This window comes from Erpetoichthys calabaricus, chromosome 8 (assembly GCF_900747795.2).
Source record: "Erpetoichthys calabaricus chromosome 8, fErpCal1.3, whole genome shotgun sequence".
Classification (NCBI taxonomy): domain Eukaryota; kingdom Metazoa; phylum Chordata; class Cladistia; order Polypteriformes; family Polypteridae; genus Erpetoichthys; species Erpetoichthys calabaricus.
This window is the reverse complement of record NC_041401.2, coordinates 100,734,231-100,756,428: the sequence shown is the minus strand read 5'-3', so window position 1 is coordinate 100,756,428 and position 22,198 is coordinate 100,734,231. Positions and strand designations below refer to the sequence as shown.

Below are 22,198 nucleotides of genomic sequence, written 5' to 3'. Positions count from 1 at the left end.
GTGTAGTGGAGTAGCTGCTGACACTTTGGAGTGGAGAACACTGACTGGTGGCACTGTGGAGTGGAGTACTGGTGGCACTGTGGAGTGGAGTACTGCTGGCACTGTTGAGGCACACTGACCGCTGGCACTGTGGAGTAGTCACCACTACCTCAAGTTTAAATACATGGACATATATAAATAGACGGCGCATTCACTGTGTTTCCCAGTCGACACAATACGTCAGAGCGTCAGCCTTATTGCGAGTGGCAAAAGTGCCATTTAAACTAATACAGGTAGATGTGGAAACCGGGTTTTCTAATGAAAAAACAATAACGTTTAAAACAGTATCGTTTCCACACAACAGATTTTGGCAAATCGTTTAAATGCAATTATTTATATCCATTTATACAGTAATAATGGCAATTATTAAATAATAATAATTATAATTATTATTATTAAATAATTCCACCCATATAAGTAACATTTCTCGGGCTGCCATCTTCATCTCTGAAACATTTCTAGACTTCGTCCTGTTCTTACGCAACACAGTACTGAAGTATTGGTTAATGCCCGAGTCACCTCACGTATAGATGACTGTAATGCTATTCTATCTGGCATCCCACAAAAACTTATCCATCGCTTACAACTTCTTCAAAATTCTGCTGCCAGGATAATAACCTGCTGTTCTAAATCCACTGAACATATTACACCTGTTCTCTCTCAACGTCACTGGCTCCCTGTTAACTACAGAATACAAAACTAAATACTGCTCTTAACATTTAAAGCTCTCAACAACCTCACTGATATCCTACAGACTTACACTCCCTCTCGCTCACTCAGATCCTGTAATTTGAGAGTATTCAGTCTGGCAATATGGTGCAGCCTTAGTTTGTGGAAGACAGGCACAACTAAAGACATGAGCATAAAATGATGGTTGTCAATTTCAAACTGTGTTTCCTCAATGTGCTCCTTGAGAAAAAACATCATCAAGTTTGAGAAACGTTAACAGCTAACAACAATCTACATAGGTAATGACTAAATACGTTTAGCCAAAACGTTGTTTGGAGGCTCACTTGAGCACATAAATGCATAGCTTTGCTAGCTTAGCCTGGCGTAGCTAAAGTAAAGACTATAAAACGTGATTTTGTAATGGCCAAATATAACCAAAACAATTGTTCATCTTTACCTATGAAATGTAATCCCCCGGGATCTGGTTTGGAGCGTACAGCGGTTTGTACAATCCTAAGCAGCACATTATTCATTACTTCACTCCACAGCAGTGCCACTTGCAATATGGCGGCGACGTTGACGTACAATTCTGCTGGTCATGAAGCATCCAGTTATTCTGTGTTTAAATATGTCACCATGGCAACTTGTTGGCGCGCACGCTTTACCTCAAGTTTAGTTTACAGGTTGTGTTGTGTTGTTTGGGAGCCACCTACTGACTCTGGGAAGCTGATGGGTTTGACGCTGAGGCGCTGTGCGCTTTCGGCATGGCTTGCATGGGCGCTGAAGCGCTGTGCACGTATGCGTTCGGCACGGCTTGCGTCTGGCATCTGTGCATATATACAACCTTCGTTTAGTAATATAGATAATAGGACAGATAGCTAAAGTTGAGATGTAATAACTATAGTACTAGGGTGTTGTACCGTGTTAGCCATTATGAATGTAGAGAAAAGCCAAGCAAAATGACACCTTTTATTGGCTAACTAAAAAGATTACAATATGCAAGCTTTCGAGGCAACTCAGGCCCCTTCTTCAGGCAAGATGTAATAACTAATAATTTACAATCATAGATTACTATCAATACAACAATTAAACAAATTAAACAACAAATTATCTGACAACATAAGATATTGCAGAGCAAGGTTTTTATCCCTTTTCAATTCAATTGTCATCATCCTTATGTCAGGCTGTTTAATACAGCACCATGCGTTGTGAAAGGCACAATTTGTAAGAACTGTCTGCTGTACAGAATGTAAAACTGGAAGTGAATTTAAAGTTGTGATGTTCCACTCAGCCCCGGAATTTAGAGTTGCTTACATTATTCACATGCTTAGGTCAGTGAGAAACTCATTTTATTACTATAATGTGTGGCATTACCAGGATGCCAGTTCAGTTACCTACCTGTCACTCACATGTGTGACCCTGAGTGAGTCACCTGATCTTCCTGCACTCCAGCTGTAAATGAATATGAACAGATGGGTTGAGGATCTTAACTTGTAAAGTGTAGATGGTTCAAGGTGCTATATAAAGTTTGCTTTTACTTATTAAATAATATTTATGTTAGTAGGATAATTAAGTACTTGAAAGAATGTAGTAAAGAGAAACTTGTCTATGTGTTTGTTTTTTAATCCGCTACTCAAACATTAAGGAATGTAATACACTTTCTATTAGAAAACCCTTGAAGCTTCATGGAGTTAGGGGTGAAACTAGTGGCTATAATTGTTCAGTAGCTGCTAACAGACTGGATAAAATGTAGTGTGACCGTAATCAATTTCTGAAGAAATATGGTGGCAAACAAGGCCGGATTAAGACCCCCATGTACCCCACATTGTCAAAGCTTAAAAGGGCCCTCCTCTCCACCAGACACACACACATGCTCACAAATGTAAATAATAAATCAGATACAGAGATTGAAGTAGACAAAACTCCAAAACTTTACATATACTTCACCTTCCGTTTCTTGCTGAATTGTGTATTAAAATTAACCTACTACATGAATTGATGAGTGCACCATCACATTTGCAGGAAGTCAGCTTTACTCTGATGGTACAGTTAATGACCATTAAATAAACATTTTTTTAAAGGCCTTTGGCCATTTTGTGGCAAAAACGTGATATGCTATGCAACTGAGCGTTTTGGGGATAAATAAAATAACACCAGAAAGGGGATCCTTTGTTCAGGTTTGATGTTGTTTGGTGTGTGTCCACTCCTGTAGTGGTCTCTTTGTCTGTCTTACTGTTGTTCATGTCTGTGTTGGTGACTTTGCACAGCTAGACTGCACATTAATGCTAAACCTGATATCAACCTTCTCCTGACTATCTGTAAGCTCATTCTCACTAGTCTTAACTGCAGTATTTACAGCTTGTTCAAAGTACTTCTTCAATTCATAATTATTACCATTATTATTTTTTTAATATCAGGTACAGTTTTCAGCAAACCAGCATCTTTTGCTTCCCTCACTTGTTTTATTTTTCATTTTGCTGCCCCACTGGGCTCTTGTTTTGAATGACCGTCCATGTGGACTTTTTCTTTATTGCAGTATAGTGACATATCAGATGTATGACCTCATTAAAGTGACCTATAAGAGACCTAATGTTAACGAACCAGAGCTCATATATTTTTCTTTTAAATGCATTTTTTTAGGTTGAATTATATATAATTGTGAGGATCAAAGTGGGGCAGGGGTGTGTTCTAGATACCTGTAGTGTTGCTGGAAACTTGGATTTTTCTTTTATTAGACTTTTTTTCCTCATATATGCAAAGGCCCCTTTGCAAGCTGGACCCTAGGGCGTGCACCCTAATGATAGATCCAGCCAGGGTGGCCAAGCATGATGACAGGGACCTCTGCACCTAAAAACATTCATCTGAGACTATTTCACATGGTCCATGATACCCCTTTCATATAATAACCTAAAAACACAAGGTTATTATATACAGTACAGTATATATTGCTTTCTGTTGCAAGGTCTTTGTTTTTATTTGGGCCTTGTTGTACACATCCAAAGCATATTACAAATCACAAGGGAATAAATGATTACTTATTTCTGCTGCAGCATTGCTAAATTACAGTGACACAGTGGGACAGTTTCAGAAACAGCTGGCAGCTGTTGAGGGTTATAGTCGAATGCTTTGGCTACAAGATCTGCCTGATTACATTTTAAAGTAAGCTTCATTTAAATTGAATAAGTGTGCACAGGCTTTTGAATGCTTAAAACGGGATCTTTTCTTAATGCTACTTGGTTTAGAGGGTGGTAGAGTTGTTGCCGATGTGCTACCTTATAGCTCAAGCATTCTGGGGTCAAATCTTGTGACTGGTCATTAGTCATGTGAAGTCTGTGTGGTCTCTATGTGGTATGTGGGCTTTTCCTTCTACTTCCACAATCATGTACAGGTTAGGTTAATAGGCCGTTCCAAAATGACCATGTGTGAGTATACAGTAGTTGTATGTCAGTTAGGCCATATGATGGGCTAGCTCATGTCCTGTGCCTAATGTTGCTGGGCTAGGCTCCAGCCCCGAGCAATCTTGAATCAGATTATTTGCATTTGACAGTGTTATGCTGTTTGGTTTAGTACTGGATGAATAATTAGAAATTCAATGAAAACAACTTGCTTCCATCCTCTATGCATACATTTATCCTGGCTTATTTTTCTCATCATTTGTCATAATAACTGCCTTTCCATGTCGTGGTTGTGAGTTCAAAGTTGCTATTGCTGCATCATTCCTTCAATTGCTATTATAGTTAATGCTTCAAGACTAAGAAGTAAATGCAATCACTCTATTATTCATTTTAGTCATATCCTCCAGCATAGCATTGAACAATTCATTTCCAAGCAAAATTTAGCTTTAAGCTTCTCTTAATATTATATATTAAGTTTTTCTCTTTTACTGAGAAAAGCGCTATATACAGTGCATCCGGAAATTATTCACAGCGCATCACTTTTTCCACATTTTGTTATGTTACAGCCTTATTCCAAAATGGATTAAATTCATTTTTTTTCCTTGGAATTCTACACACAACACCCCATAATGTCAACATGAAAAAAGTTTACTTGAGATTTTTGCAAATTTATTAAAAATAAAAAATTGAGAAAGCACATGTACATAAGTATTCACAGCCTTTGCCATGAAGCTCAAAATTGAGCTCAGGTGCATCATGTTTCCCCTGATCATCCTTGAGATGTTTCTGCAGCTTAATTGGAGTCTACCTGTGGTAAATTCAGTTGATTGGACATGATTTGGAAAGGCACACACCTGTCTATATAAGGTCCCACAGTTGACAGTTCATGTCAGAGCACAAACCAAGCCTGAAGTCAAAGGAATTGTCTGTAGACCTCCGAGACAGGATTGTCTCGAGGCACAAATCTGGGGAAGGTTACAGAAAAATTTCTGCTGCTTTGAAGGTCCCAATGAGCACAGTGGCCTCCATCATCCGTAAGTGGAAGAAGTTTGAAACCACCAGGACTCTTCCTAGAGCTGGCCGGCTATCTAAACTGAGCAATCGGGGGAGAAGGGCCTTAGTCAGGGAGGTGACCAAGAACTCGATGGTCACTCTGTCAGAGCTCCAGAGGTCCTCTGTGGAGAGAGGAGAACCTTCCAGAAGGACAACCATCTCTGCAGCAATCCACCAATCAGGCCTGTATGGTAGAGTGGCCAGACGGAAGCCACTCCTTAGTAACAGGCACATGGCAGCCCGCCTGGAGTTTGTCAAAAGGCACCTGAAGGACTCTCAGACCATGAGAAAGAAAATTCTCTGGTCTGATGAGACAAAGATTGAACTCTTTGGTGTGAATGCCAGGAGTCACGTTTGGAGGAATCCAGGCACCGCTCATCACCAGGCCAATACCATCCCTACAGTGAAGCATGGTGGTGGCAGCATCATGCTGTGGGGATGTTTTCAGCGGCAGGAACTGCGAGACTAGTCAGGATAAAGGGAAAGATGACTGCAGCAATGTACAGAGACATCCTGGATGAAAACCTGCTCCAGAGCGCTCTTGACCTCAGAGTTGGGCAACGGTTCATCTTTCAGCAGGACAACGACCAAGATATCAAAGGAGTGGCTTCAGGACAACTCTGTGAATGTCCTTGAGTGGCCCAGACTTGAATCCGATTGAACATCTCTGGAGAGATCTTAAAATGGCTGTGCACCGACGCTTCCCATCCATTATCTGATGGAGCTTGAGAGGTGCTGCAAAGAGGAATGGGCGAAACTGGCAAAGGATAGGTGTGCCAAGCTTGTGGCATCATATTCAAAAAGACTTGAGGCTGTAATTGCTGCGAAAGGTGCATCGACAAAATATTGAGCAAAGGCTGTGAATACTTATGTACATGTGATTTCTCAGTTTTTTTTATTTTTAATAAATTTGCAAAAACCTCAAGTAAACTTTTTTCACGTTGTCATTATGGGGTGTTGTGTGTAGAATTCTGAGGAAAAAATGAATTTAATCCATTTTGGAATAAGGCTGTAACATAACAAAATGTGGAAAAAGTGATGCGCTGTGAATACTTTCCGGATGCACTGTAAATGTAATGAATTATTATTATTATTACTATTTAAAAAGGTTTCATTAAATTAAAACAACTATTATTTATCAATCTTCAATCAGTTGCTGTTTATTTCAATAGTATATTTTAGAGCAGTTACCTTACAAAACAAAAAAGATAAATGACTGTTAACATAGGCAGGTTAAACCTTAGTGTGCCTATGCAGACTTTTCTGTTGTTGGGGGCCATTGGGAATGCCACCAAAAAAAAACAAATTTGCTTTTAAACACTGGGACAGGTTGTGCCTCACCTTGCATCGTCTCCTCTGCACAGACACTCGGGATGATTCGCAGGCCATTCTTCAGTCATGTTCTTTATTCAAAAGTGTTACATTTAGGAAATCTGAGCTACAGTTAGTAAAGACCCTCAACAACAAGAAACAGGAGGTCATGCTAAGCCAGTTTCACATCCCTTATATTGAAATCTGCTGCCTGTGAAAGCTATTGAGCCACCACAAGCCTCTTTGGATTAAGTTTTTAATCTACATGACATTGTAGAGTACTGTTAAAGAGCAATATTTAATGAAGTCTACTAACTCATGGCATTGTGTTGTATTACTACTGTTAATTTTGAATATTACACACTGTTACAAAAAAATAATACAAATGTGATAACTAACTCCTTGATAAAGTAACTAAAAAATGTCAGAATCTGCAACTTTGAAAGCTGGATAATATACAGGTTGAAATGTCTTCTCTAGAGATGACTTTGAAACAGCAAACTAATCTGTAATTGAAGTCACACAGAATGTTTCTCTGTTTTAAGACAGACAAGTTTGAATATTCACCAGTGCTTTTCAATGAGAGGTTTTTGAAATTTCAAAGCTTTTGTTCAGCATGCTGTATTTGTATCAACAGAAATTCAACATTCCAATCAAATTTCCATGAATTGAATAAGTGTGATAAACTTTCAGCATAATCGGCAACTGACTGTTTGAAGTAACTAAAAATGTCAAACCCCAGAACTTTCAGGTCAGTTTACTGATGCACCTGAATGTTTTACTATGCATACATGCATTCAGTTTCTAACTTTGTAAAAATATGTTATTGATTTTAAAGATTACATTGCAATAATTAAATTATATGTCAAATAAGTTATATAATACTATATTTTATTCAAAACAGTTTCAATACCCTCCACTCTCCCCTACTCAACCAGAGAGCAGGGTAGAAAGAATGAAATATTGACTAAGTTTGAAGTTATTGTTCAAAAATATTGAAGTGTTTAAATGTTTAGCAGCAATTTAGAATGCTTAGCTAACTGAGGACAAGATTCTAAAGAAACTCTGCACTGTTAATCATAATTAAATTAGATTTTAAGTAAAAAAAGACATAATTTTCCCATTTGTGATATTTTTAAAATGTAAAAAATGTGACACAACTTTATGTGGCAAATTAATATGTAGTGATTATGAAAAAACACTTAATACTTCAAAGATACTGAATTTATCCTTTAAATGTCAATATATCATTAAATTATTGTGTATTTATGATCTCCAAGTTCTTGAACTGTTAAGATAGTTAAAGAAAACCTAAATGATGTGCAAGTGTATTCAAATAAAATAATGTACTGCTATTCAAATTAATCTTGAACTGTGACATTTTGTAGAACTCCTCTAATGTGTTTACTGCATATGTAAGTGATAAGTATGGATTAGTAATTCTCATCACTTTTGAGTACAGTGAGTTTATTTCTTTAATTTGTTTAATAATTTAAGGTAATTTTGAATGACCTAAAATATACACTGCTCAAAAAATTAAGGGGCTACTTAATTATCACAGTCTTTAACACCAGGGGCCTCATGTATAAATGGTGCGTACGCACAGAAATGTTGCGTACGAACCTTTCCACGCTCAAATCGCGATGTATAAAACCTAAACTTGGCGTAAAGCCACGCACATTTCCACGGTAACTCATTCCTTGGCGTACGCAATTTATCCGCCCGGTTTTGCAGACTGGCGGCACCCAGTGTCAAAGCAGTGCTACTATTCCTGTGTGATCATCCTTTCATTCTTAAATCCACATTCCTGGCGCGGCTTTATAAATACACTGAAATTAACTGCATATTGTTTATTAGTGTAATGCATCTGATTGTAATTAACCTGTAGCAATATAATGGTCCAGGGAATAGCTATAGTATTCCAAATACCATAACTGCTTTAGCGTTGTAACTCTCACTGCATGTTCTTTCAGCTGATCCCGTTAAGGGTTGCCACAGCAGATCATCTTTTTCCACATTACTCTCACTGCACCACTCGGAGTATTTATATCACTGTATCTGAGTGGGAAATCACAGCAGCAGCTGATTGGAAAGAGAATTATCGGTACACAGCATGAAGCAGATGCTGCCTGAGCCACAGCAAACGCTTTAGTCCCTGTACGGACTTTGCGGTTTAGAAAGTGTTTCATCCCAAGAACTCTAAACACACTAAATCAGTCCATCAAGTGCTCCTTGTAGAAATATTTGGACTTATAAGTACAATTACCCCACTGTAAACTTGCACTACAGTTATAATATTGCACAACCTGCGCCACTTTATAAAGCGCGTATTTACATGTGATGACGGTATTCATTTCTAAGACGAAATGCAGCAAAACATGTTGATTATATTATACAGATAAAACTTTAACTTCATTTAAATAATCTGTATTGTTTATAATTAAACATGTGAGGACACGATGCCGCAGCGCTAGCTAGTTCAGTAATTGTTCCTGCCTTGCGCTGTATTCTTGCTGGTGCTGACGCGACACTGGAAAGATAGACGGATATATTAAACACGTACTACTAAGATATTTCAATGTTCCTTAAAAGTTTTGAAGAATCGAAGTTCTAAGCTTACAGATGGCTTCACGTCTATTACATAGCTTATTGTGTGGCGATTGAGTTTTTGGAGAAAGAAAAGTAAGGACAGGAATTGGAGGTTAGTACGTTTGAAAGAGACAGTACTGCTGTGATAAATTATTTAATTGAAGGTTGCGCATGGCGCAGCAAGCCTCTTGCGTGAGACATGAACAAGCACTGCGCCACCGTGTTCCCATGTTTAATAACATGCTTTCATTCCTATCATCATGAAAAAGATATCACGTATACATCTCAGTATTTTAATTATTCAGAGAGCTGTAATATCACGAATGTAATGGATTATGTGTCCTGTCGGAGAAAGAGAAAGCCCGTTTAAAAAGCAGGTAGTGATTCATACACATAGAAGATCAAATACAGAACAAAGCATTTAACATGCCACTTTAGTTACAATGGGATTTGAGAAACTAGTAAATTAAACGATTTTAAGATGAAGTTTATGATGTTCTACTTTAATGGCAAAATAAACTACGTGATTAAAGTGGAAATTTCGAGATTAAAGTTGACATTTCGTGCTTTTTTCCCCCACTGTGTGCCTTTTTTTGTCTGTACCCTAATAAGCTTTCATATGACACTCAGACGGTGGGCTACGAGTCGCCTTTTCACGCTGACTTTGATATGTGACAACATCTTTTTTATTTCGGGCACTGTGCGACTTTGTGAAGTTGAGCCTTCGAGTTTCTCCGACACTCTGTCACTCGATCAGCTTCCTTTTGTTGATTATACCACTGTTTAAACCAACAAATAGTACGTTTTTCCTTTGCCTCCACTTGGTATTCGCTGAAATTCTTATATTTTCCCCCGTGCTTTTCCCATTGTCTTTTCACAGAAGGCTATTTATATTGATTTGCATATTCAAAGAGGCGTAATTCTGGGAGGAGTTGGGGCGGGACAGAAGGCGCGTGCACGTGCGTTACTTTTCACGCAAATCGGGATTTATGTAGTAGAAGAACGTGAAAGTATGCGTGCGCACAGATTCCTGCATCTGGATTTTTCTGTGCGTACGCACAATCCCGCTTTTGTGCTTACGCCATGTTATAGTGTGAGTTCTACGCACGGCGTTATACATGAGGCCCCAGGTCAGTTACGCTTCAGGCATATCAATCTGTCCAGTTAAGAAGCATAAGCTTCCTTTCAGTGCAAATGAAAGTGACAGCAGGTGCACTGGAGAAGCAACAGCAAGACAACCCCGTAAAAGGAAATGATGGCCACTGACAATTGCTCTCTCCTTATCTTCCCTGACTGATTCTTCTCTAGTTTTGAGTTTTGCTGGTGTCCTTGTTTGTACTGGTAGCATGAAGTGGTACCTGCAGCCGATTCAGGTTGAACAGGTAATCCAGGTTTTTGAGGATGGCACATCCATATGTGCAGTCGCAAGAAGGTTTTTCTGTGTCTCCCAGCACAATCTCAAGAGCATGGAGAAAACACCAGGGGAAGGGCCATTACGTGAAGAGAACTGGACAGGGCTGTAAAAGGACATTGACCCAACAGTAGGACCGCTATCTGCTCCATTGTGTAGAGGAACAAGAGGTGCACTGCCAGAGCCCTACAAAATTACCTCCAGCTTGCTACTGGTGTGCATGTTTCTGAGTGTGGCATGAGGGCCATGTGCTCACAGGCCATCACCATACAGAGAATACTGCAATTGGCAATTCCGCCATTGATGACCTGTTCTTTTCACAGATCACAGGTTCACACTGAGCACATGTGACACATGTGAAAGAGTCTGGAGATGCCATAGTGAACGTTATTGCAGCCTGCAACCTCATCCAGCATGACCGGTTTGGCGGTGGGTCAGTGATTGTCTGGGGAGTCATATCCTTGTAGGGTCACTCGGACCTCCATGTTCTAGGCGACTGTACCTGACTGTTGTTAGGTACCAGGATGAAATTCTCAAAGCCATATTCAGACCTTACACTTGTGCAGTGGTCCCTGGGTTCTTCCTGGTGCAGGACAATGCCCGGCCTCATGTGGCCAGAGTGTGTAGGAAGTTCCTGGATGACGAAGACATTGATGCCATTAACTGGTCACCACATTCTCCAGATCTGAATCCAATTGAGAACCTCTGGGATGTTATGTATCAGTGCCTCTAAAGTCACCAAGTGCTACAGACTGTCCAGGAGCTCAATGATGTCCTGATCCAGGTCTGGGAGGAGATCCCCCAGGACACCATCCACCGTCTCATCAGGAGCATGCCCAGACGTTGTCAGGAGTGTATATAGGCATGTGGGGGACATACAAACTACTGAGTCACATTATGAGTTGCCATGATGAAATTCACGCAAGTTGGATCAGCCTGTGATTTCAACTTCTGACTTTGATTTTCAGTATGATGTTGAATCCAGCCCTCAATGGGTTGGTGATTTGGTTTCTGTTGACTGTTGTTACATAATTTTGTTCTCAAAAAATTACACTGTATTACTCAATAAAGATTTCCCAGTTGAATATTTCATTATTTGAGATCCGATGTGTGATTTAAGTCTTCCCTTTATTTTTCGGAGCAGTGTATTTCACATCTTAACGCTCGGCCATTTAATTTTCTTATGGGCACTACAATTTTTAGTGCTGTTTGTATATGCTTGATATAACTGTCATAGTGGCACAAAGGTCAGCATCTCAAACTTACTGGTTGTCCGAAATCCTGGAAAGAATCTAAAAATACTTTTGTTTTAAAGGCTTAGAATCTCTTGCATGTCTAATCAGTTTGATTTTTTTTTTGTGGATTGGGCTTAGTTAACTTTGGAATAACCCTTGCCAGTAGCTTTGACTATGATTTTGTCCTGTCTGTCTCCTGGTCCTGTCTTGTCATTCTCTCTGCAGGTTTTCAGTTAGGAATAACACCTGTCTGGCTCCAGGTTCCAGATTATCTGAATTTACATTAGTTATACAAGCTCAATTTCTGGGCTGCAATAGAAGCTTTCAATCCATGCGCGTATATTGGGTCAAAACCCACACTTGTGTAATGTGATGAATAAATAAGATTCTCTAACAAAGTTTTTTTTTGCATACAGAAATAGCAAGGCCACAGAGCTATGACTACTGAATTTTGTAAATTATTTCTGGCCTTTTTCAATTTTTTTTGGTTGAACTATAGAATGCTTCAATTTCAAATGATATTCTTTAAGAGAAGGTTTATGGAATGTAGTGAGAGAGGACATGCAGGTGATGAGTGTAACACAGCAAGATGCAGAGGACAGAACAATATTAGAAAAGATGATCGATCCACTGTGACAACCCCTAACAGGAGCAGCCAAAAGAAGAAGAAGATTTGTAGTACTCAGGAGGTGCATTTCATCTATAGTAGTTGCTGATGAGAAAGAGGATGGGAGAATTTCTATTATTGTAGTGCACAATGAAAAGCCATGACTGCATCAGGGACTGTCCCCACTTATTCAAGATCCACCGCACTGCAAGAGGGAACCATCCTGTACTGTAGGAAGCCTTACTAGAAGTATTACAGTCTGGGATATCCCAAATAAATTCAAGAAAAGAAAATCATGTTGTCAAGGCAGAAGTTATCACCACATATTACATCCAGATGAGACCAAATTCTGAGCATGTAGTTATAACATTTTCTTTTTTGTCATTTTTCTTTTTAAGTAGCACATCAGTTAGCCCAAATACCTGTGATTGAATTCTAGCCTGGTTAATGTCTCTGTGATGTTTGCATATTTTCAACCTCTACAGTGTGTGAGTTCTACTTATCCCTTATCTCCTGAAGATGAATGACAAATGTTAACTGCTATGTTTAAATTAGCCTGGTATAATATCTGGTATGGCATAGTCATGTGGATGGCAATTGTGGACTCTTGTTTCATACTGGATCTTACTTTGATACCCTGTGAATTCCTGCAGCTGCTTTTTTTAGGAATAGTAGGCTAAAAATAGTGTTTGAAAAGATATTTGGGATTCATTGTTACTCGCTTGATGCTTGAGTAAAACTTTTACCTGCATTAAAAAATAATCGGCACAGTAAAACTACTTTTCTTCTCTGACCTGTTCAGCTCTGCACATTCTCATAGTAGTTTCCCTAGAGCCCCATTACTGAATCTTTATTGCGAAGTGTACATTTTGGGAAAAAAATGACTGTGATGTTTTAATTTGTCTAGTTTTTCTTGAATTTCTGAATATATAGCTTTTTTATCTCAACGAACTGCATCCTGTGCTATTATATTACCTCTTCCTATTGCAACTATTTTCCGTTAAAATTTTTTTCCTTAATCATTGGCATTTAGTATACTTACCTGGTTGATTTCACAATCAAGGATCTTTTCTTAAACTTGCATGTTTTTGTTGTCTTTAACAGAAACAAAACAAGAACTTGAAGAGCTAATGACTGACATCAAGAAAACAGCTAACAAAGTCCGCTCCAAACTAAAAAGTAAGTACTGTATCTCAAGATGTCTGGCCTATGGACTGTTGATTCTTATTCTCAGCTACATTTGAATTATTTTGACACATAAGGGAGCATTGTTGGTGTCTCATCACATAGAGAATAACTGAAAAAAGGAATAAAAACCAGGAGAGTAACAAATCACACAGAACAAATGGAAAACTCCTGCTGCCTTACCGGCCTTCCTTAATAAGACTTGAATGCCAACTTTCTCACTTCCTGTTTAGATCTTTCACTACTTTTTTGTTTCATACTCTCTTTACCAATTCCACTTTTCAGAATGCCAGTTTATCATTTGATGAAAGTCTTATTTTGGTTTAAATCATTTCCTACAATCACTTCCAGCCCATCCAAAGAATTACTTCTCAAATAAGGGAAGCATTTGTGCCTTTTAGCTCCCACATACAAAACCTCTCCGGCTTCCATTGGGACTTTGTCTCGATGCTGGAGGCTGTTTGTTGGCTTCTGTCCATTCAGGCACCCACTTAATCTTTGCCAGGGCATCATTGTGCGTAGTAGCTTGTTATGACACATCAAGGAAGCAAGTACAGGGGAGTAGTCAGGGGTACCAAAGTATCTCTCCTTATCTTCCAACTTTAACTTTTTCAGCCATGTGGTTTAAATTATTGTGTCATTTTGATGAGGATCCATTCTTTTATTTGGCAGTGACTACATTACAAATGACTAAAAGCAACTGCACAGAATGTGTGGTCCAGAAAAAAATCAGATGGGCAAGCATTTGAGCAAGTAATCTGTACTGATATGACACATCAGCAGGATTCAACCAGGGATAGTCTTGTCCTGACACCTGCCAAGCCATGAGCACAAATAGATTCAGAAATGTTCTTTCCTAACTTTCTGGTGGTTTATTTTACTAACCATACTTCACACTATGCAATTTATAAATATAACTACCCTTTCATATAGGAGAAGATGAAATTTGAGAACAGCTGCAGCTATCCAAGGAACTCACTGCCTAGCGCATAAACCGTGTTAATGTTTGGTATATTCTGTACCATATTTTACACGTATGTCATATTCTGGGTATTTCTTTTAGCTGAGTATCAGTGATAAATTATTTCAAAAGGCTATTATTTTGTAAATAGTTTTTTTTTTTTTTTTTTTTTTGCATTTCACTCAATATGTATTTTCAGAAACCCTCGCGTTCTAGCTTTACAAACTCTGCCAGGCTTTAGATTTCTTTTTCTTTGAGGAAGTTAGTATATGCAGTAGAGGTGGGCGGTATGACCAAAATTCTATATCACGGTATTTTTCTAAATTCTGCCGGTTTCACGGTATTAGACGGTATTTTTTTCCCCATGCATGAGCGGATATTAACCACATTTTCCACTGCAATTACTGCAGTAGACTGACTAAGAATAACCTATTCGACTGTTATGAGAATTGTACATCGTACAAAAAGACATTTTAATGTGCACACAAGTATTAATCCAGGTTTGCATGGCCCCATAAAGTGATAGTTTTCAAGGGGGTGGCACTAAAGAGAAGGAATCACATTGCATGACAGATGCAGTCAAAATATAGAACCTTTTAATTGAACAAATTTTGCAAAAGCTTAAACTATGATTTTGACAACATATTTTCAACCATCCAGAGAGGCATTTAGACTTAGTAAAATATCCAGAGGTGTTTGTCAAAAGTTGGATTGCACTGAACACGTCTTAGAAAAGGAATAAATAGTAAATATTTTTTGTAAGCCAACTACACTTTCTGTTAATGTTAACAATCTCTGTCCACTGACACGTTAAAGTGACTTTTTAAACAATTTTACCATCATTAAACTGCATAATATTTAAACTAATAAATAATAATAAAATACATAACGCTGTAGTATTACTGATAGTTGCACCATTACTTCAAGGCTTCAAGCCCAGGTGCATTACACAGTATTCACCAAATTAAAATAAAATAAAACAAGTGCAACTTGGTGATGACATCTTACCAACTGTACCATCATTTAGGCAAACTGCATTAATATGGACCTTGCTTCAAGCTAAGCTATATACATAAATAATAAAAACTGCAACTTGCATTTATAATGCTGTTTGTGGTATAGCCCTATGGAAGCGCATTAGGGCCACTGTGAAGAAAAAAAAATATGGACACGGAAGAAAAAAACAAACTATATGTCGAGAATAAATTCGACATGTTGACTATGTCAAGATTAAAGTCGACATTTCCACTTTATTCTCATAGTTTATTTTATAATTAAAGTAGAATGTTGTAAACTAAACTTCGTCCTAAAATCAATGTTTAATTTACTAGATTTTCTCAAACCCCGTCACAAGTTAATGCAGCACATCAAATACTTTGTGTTAAGTGTTCCCCGACCCAGTCGTTAATCATTATGCTTTTTCTTTCTCCACATTACCAATCATCACACGATAAACGTCTTTGTGAAATTAAAACTAGTTATTAACTTAGCCGACGGAGTGTTCAGAACTTTAAAAATATCTTCGTTATACATCGCAGGATGAATACAAGCAAAACATACACTAGCAAGTACAAAAACAAGTACAACTTGGCTTGCTGTATTATCCAGTAGTATAGAAACAGTATTTACACATCTGACCTTTTAAAACTAAAGTATCTCCAGGCGTTGGACGTGACTCCTTTTTTTCGGCAAAAGTTCTTCTGTTCATCATATTCTACTTTACTTTTAGATCAGTTTTGCTCTCTGTCCATTTTCACCGTGCGGCATACCTATGCTACTGCCCACTATTTGGTGGTGTAGCAGTGAAAAAGAGCCCTAGTGCAACAAATCTGTGTTTAGCGGTGTAGCAGTGAAAAAGGTCCCCACTGGAACAGTTTCCCGCTGCGCCACTTTCCGAACGTCATTTAGGCAATTTAAATCGGTGTTGCGGTATAAGAAAAATCCATATCATAAAAAAAATTAAAAACGGTTTTCGGTGTGAACCGGTATACCGCCCAGCACTAATATGCAGCATTTGTCAGGATAAAATAATATAAAGTGTACAATGTTTTAGGACAGCTATTTGTGAAAAACTTTGTTAGGGTTCTTTCTTACATTGAACCCAGTGGTTCTAGGACCCTAGAACCCTGAGTTTAATAAAGTGGGATTGAGAGTACACATTATGTGTTGTCACAAACTTGACACAGAGTCATAGAAAGGTTTGGGGCAGCCACCCGTATAATTGGTTTCCTGGCTGCAAAAGATGTTTAAATTAATACGGCACTGATGTGCACATAACCAAGTCCAAAACAGAACTGAGGGAATAAGGAAAAGGTGCAAGCTTTTAAAGGGGAAGACAGGAAGTGAGATCATAGGGGTCGGGCTCATGAAGGTCTTCAGCCATTGGTTTGAGCCCGGACATGACATCACAGGAAGTGACGTCAAGAGAGCCAGGTGGAATTTCCCGGGAATGGTCTACAGGAAAAGGAGAAAAAGAGTCAGTGCACTCTGCCACATCCCGGTATGCCTCGGAACTGCCCTTACTCAAGCCCTTTTGCTGCCTCCCATGCGCACGTGTGTGACAGTGTGCATATATGTTTGTATGAATTTGTGAATTTTATAATGGACACTTATTTATTTAAATTTTGTTGACTGAATTATGCATAGTGGTGACACCCACAAGCAAACCAAAAACACTGAAGATCACTGTATTGTCCATTAATGTTTTCTAGACATTTTGAAGGTCCAGTTAAGTTGCTACAACTGCAGAAATGCCATTGCTGTTCACGGACACATAGCCCATTAAGATCAACACGCACACTTTCATACTACAGCACACAGTCATACATAAATTCACATTATGTGTAACATTTTTTTAACCTGAAACAATATAAATTAAATTTCACAGGCTATTTTATCTTATGCTTTTTCTTACGCACATGGCCTTTTGAAAGCAACAACCTTGTTGATGTTTGCAAACAATTTACGCAGTGATATTTGTCTATTGTTCCTCATGAAAGTTCCCAGTTATTTTCTAGCATATTGGTTTCAGGTTAAAAGCCAGAAAGCTTAAAACAATATCTAAAAGTTACAAATCACTTTTTGATAATTAATTTCTAAGGCAGTCAATCAGGGATGGTGAACTGTGTATTTTTGGCAATGCAGCACAAAAGTCGCATATATTTTTTTCAATTCAAGTAAGTGTTTTTTTATTAGTTTGTTTGGTTCTGTTCAGTTTCTCAAATGCACAATAGTAAGAGTTTCCAAGAAATTGACCAACTGTTCTTTACAGAGCATTTTACAATAATATGCTCAGTTTTTGTATAGTTGTATAGTTGTTTAGTGTTCTCAAAAGACACTATATAAAATGAGCCAAACATCCAGCTATTGTAGAGGAAGTCTGTAGGTTTCTCAGAAAGTTTGCATGTATTTTTTTTATTGCTTTGCATGTATTTTTTATTGCTAGTAATTGGCTATCGATTTCTCTGAACATACTTAACAATATCCACTTATTGCAATATTTATTGGTCTATAAGAGTCTTACAGAAAAGAGAAAAAAGATCATGTATCCCCTCTGTATACCTGTGGCACTTGCAGACATTTCTTTACTTCTTCTAAGAGCAAGCTGGTATTTGTCATTCCATTGCCTGTCTTTTGGAGTCTGATTCAAAGTAATGAATCCATGTTTCTTGATAAATCATGACCATAAACTTTTACTAAATCTAAAAACACCTCTTTCAACACAGAATTTGTGAATAAGTGTTAGTTCTTGTGACAACATAATCAATGCACACTTTTATTATCCTAAGGCACTGAGCATATTTCAAATTAACCACAGAAATAGTTACAGCCAACAACCTGTTAATGCTGACTTAATTGTAGACATCATTGCAATTTTTTAGGCAGCATACACAGCTTAAGAAATGATCGGTCAACTATATCCCAAAATGATGGTCCATTCATAAGATACTAGCCGTCCCCTGCGGCTCCGCACACGTAGTAGTGAAACAGGACAGCGAGGAGGGCCCTGCCCGGCTCCCCACTCCTGACGTCACACTTCCCTCTGTCTCATATTAGCGCAAATATATTGCTCCTGCAAGTAAACTGTGATTCTTAGCGCGATGAGAGAAGTCACAAAATCACCTGGAAAGTTCAAGCAAATTATAGAAAAAAACCCAATCTAAATATGTTATGTAATTCTCTTGGTCGCTAGCTAAGCGGAGATAAGGTACGCCCCGGGGCTGGCGTGTGAGTGAGGAGGGCTCCTTCCCCCTCCCCATGGCCCGCTGTGTGTCTCTTGGATTTGCGCAAATAAATCAGTATTGCATGCGAACTATGATACATAGCGCAATGAGAGAAGTCGCAAAATCAACTGGAATGTTCAAGTAAATTATAGAAAAAAGCCCGATCTAAATCCGTTAAGTGTTTCTCTTGTGAAAAGCATACAGACAGACATTGGCTTTTATATATATATATATATATATATATATATATATATATATATATATATATATATATATATATATACTGTATATATATATATATATATATATATATACTGTATATATATATATATATATATATATATATATATATATATTGTGGCACCCGGCTGGGTTTGTTGCCTGGCCGGGATGCCCAGGAGGAGCGGAGGAAGGCTTGTGCCTCCTCCAGGACACGAGGGGGCGTCCTCCCTGGTTGCTTTGGGGGCCATGGGTACAGAGCTTGGAAGCTCTACTCTGTAGGGGCCCGTGGTCACCGCCAGGGGGCGCCCCGATGCCTTGGGAGCCCTGGACCTCAGTACTTCCGCCTCACCGGGAAGTGCTGGGGGGAAGAGTATTGGGGACACCCGGTGGACTTCCGGATACACCAACAGAGCTTCCGCCACACAGGGGTGAGGCTACAGAAGCCCTTAGGATGCACCTGGAGCCCATCCGGGGTGTATAAAAGGGGCTGCCTCCCTCCAGTCATGGACAAGAGTCGGGTGGAAGAGGACGAAGCTTGGTGGAGAGGAGTGGAGGCGGACCAGAGACTGTGAAAGGCATTGTGAGTGTGGCCAGGACTTAAGGGGTGATTGGTGCTGAGGCACTGGGTTTGTGCGCACTAATTGTATATAATAGTTGTAAATAAACGTGTGTGGTGAAGAAACAACATGTCTACCTGTCTGTGTCCGGGCTGTTCCCCACAATATATATATATAGAGATGCAGGATTCACACACTTGGAAGTTTTTACATTTCTTTGTATATATCAAATCACAGTGGATTTAATTTGGCTGTTTTGACTTTGATCAATGGAAAAGACATTTTAATGTCAAAGTGAAAACACATTTCTGCAAAGTGATACAAATATAAAACACTAAATAATTAATCGTATAAGTATTAACCGCGTATGGTACAGCTAAGTCATCATTGGTGTAACCAGTTAGTTTTAGAAATCACATGATTAGCTCAATGGAGATCTCCTGTCTCTGAGGTTTTAATTGATTGTAGTCTAAATTCTCCTTATCTGGAAGGTCCACCTTGTGGGGAGTCTGAATGGTGGATTAATCTACACAGTGAAGACAAAAGAACACACCAAGCAACTCTGTGAAAAGGTGACAGAAAAGCACAAGTCAGGGGATGGATGCAAGAAAAATATTTAAATTCCTGGCCTAGAGCAGGTCATCTGCAAAAACCAAGTGATTGTGCAAGACGGCTAATGAGAGAGGCCACCAAGACACCTACGAAAACTCAGAGACAGAGTTACAAGCTACAGTGGCTTAGAGTTTTATTGCGACTGTGAATACAACAACCGCTGCCCAAGTGCTCCACCAGTCACTGCTTTATGGGAGACTGGGAAAGAGAAAGCCACTATTAAAAAAGTCAGAGAGAGGGCACTCCAGCTAGAGTTTGCTAGATGGCAGATGGTAGACTGAACTCAGCTTTAAGAAAGTTCTAGAATCTGATGAGGCCAAAATTGAGATTTTACACCATCAGCATAAGCCAAATATGCACAAACACGCCATACCCACAGTGAAAGATGGTGGTGACAGCATTATGCTTCTTGGGATACTTTTCTGAAGAAAGGTCAGGAAGGCTTGTGAAGGTGAAGGATAAAATGAATGTAGCAAAATACAAGGAAATCCTGGAGAAAAACCTGACACAGTCTGCAAAAAATCAGCTACTTGGGAGAAGATCTGTTTTCCACCAAGGACAACAACCCCAAGCATGTTGCTAAGAACTCTAGGGATCAATATGTACTCCTGCTTAGTTCCTGCTCAACTGTAATCCACATGCCTTCCTCTTGTATTTTTTTTTACTGGGTACTACAATTTGTTCCCACATACCAGAGATGTCCTCTCTTAATTAACTGGTGATGCTAAATTGTGAATGTGCCTGGCATTATGCTGTCATATTCAGGGTTGGTACCTGTCTTATGCTTCATGCTACCAGAACAACCTCTGGTTTGTCAGTAGACTGCAAGGTGAACATGTGGACTGGTGGACAGTGGCCCTGAATGGCAGATCACCTTCAGCACCATGGACATCTTTGACTATAAATAGTTTTGCTGGCACAGAATTTCATTTAGTGAAGCATTTCAATTTCAGTTATATGATCCTGCAATTTTTTTTGGTCTCTCTTGTTCAGTCATTTAATTCCTGGCCTTCTGCTGCTCAGGGAGCCTTCTTTTTGTGCTATTATCATTTTCAAAAATCTCCCAATAAATAAATAAAACATGAATAATTTGTACTTTCATATAACTCAGATGAAGAATAACACCAAAAAAGAAGTGTTAGTAACTGTTATTAATTCTTTTTTATGTAGATTGATAGGGCAACCAGTCTACTTAATTTGAAAAGAATAATCAAACTATTATTATTATGGCAAGATACAGCATGTCTCCTTTACCCTCATTCTGACTACAGTAGCATCCTCATTGTGTCACTTCAAATGTTCCCAACGGACACACACAGAAAATTTATTTTCCCAAGAAAAGGGTGTAGTTTTAGTGATCTATTTCTATTTTCAACATTTTACTAGTTATCTGATTTCAAATCAAAAAAGTGACATTACACGTTTAGAAGCCTTTGTCATATTAGGTTACCCAGTATTAGGACTGTTGGGTTTTCTTGGAAATATAAATAAATAAATTTTCTGCACTGGGAGTGTCACATAGTGGCTAAGGTAACAGACTGTACAACTCCAGGCGCCTAGTTAGCTCTTAACTCACCACATGAGTCTGAGCCAATTACTGAATATGAGGGTGTGCTGCCGGTAGGAATATGTCAGTGATGTAGTTTGTAGGTCATGTTGGTTAAACATATTAGCAATGTAAATACATATAAGTTTATCATTTGCAGGAGTTTGCTTCTTGTTTAGCTCATGCCCCAAAAGTCTTTCTCACTCAATTATATCATGCATTCTTTCTCTACTGGAGTGTTGCAGTGTGTCCTCCATTTGTCAAGTGTTTAGTGACATTTCATAAAAATTTTACACAGCTTCTATTTTTTTCTTATTCATATTTTTATTAGAAAAAGCAATGCATGGACAGTATTCCAATAGTCCTTTCATTTGCACTTAGCAGTGACATACGAGAATATGAATACTAAAATTATAACAATTAAACCTTATTTTTTGCATAGTACTTTTCACTGTGTGCAGGCACAGTGCACTGTGAACAATTCTCAGTTAAAACACAAGTATAGATTATACTAATTACTCAAAACAGAGCTATTACAAACAAAAAACAGATTTGTTAAAGCACATGGAGAACAAGCTAGAAA

General features: G+C 38.5%; 1 protein-coding gene across 1 annotated transcript in view; it reads left to right on the top strand.

Moving 5' to 3' along the window:
• LOC114655882 (syntaxin-1A) overlaps nucleotides 1-22,198 on the top strand; it is a 414,537-nt gene that overhangs the window by 263,852 nt on the left and 128,487 nt on the right. Inside the window, exon 4 of the mRNA XM_028807166.2 lies at nucleotides 13,414-13,488. Within this exon, the coding sequence (XP_028662999.1) occupies nucleotides 13,414-13,488 (75 nt within the window). The remainder of the gene's footprint in view (nucleotides 1-13,413; nucleotides 13,489-22,198) is intronic.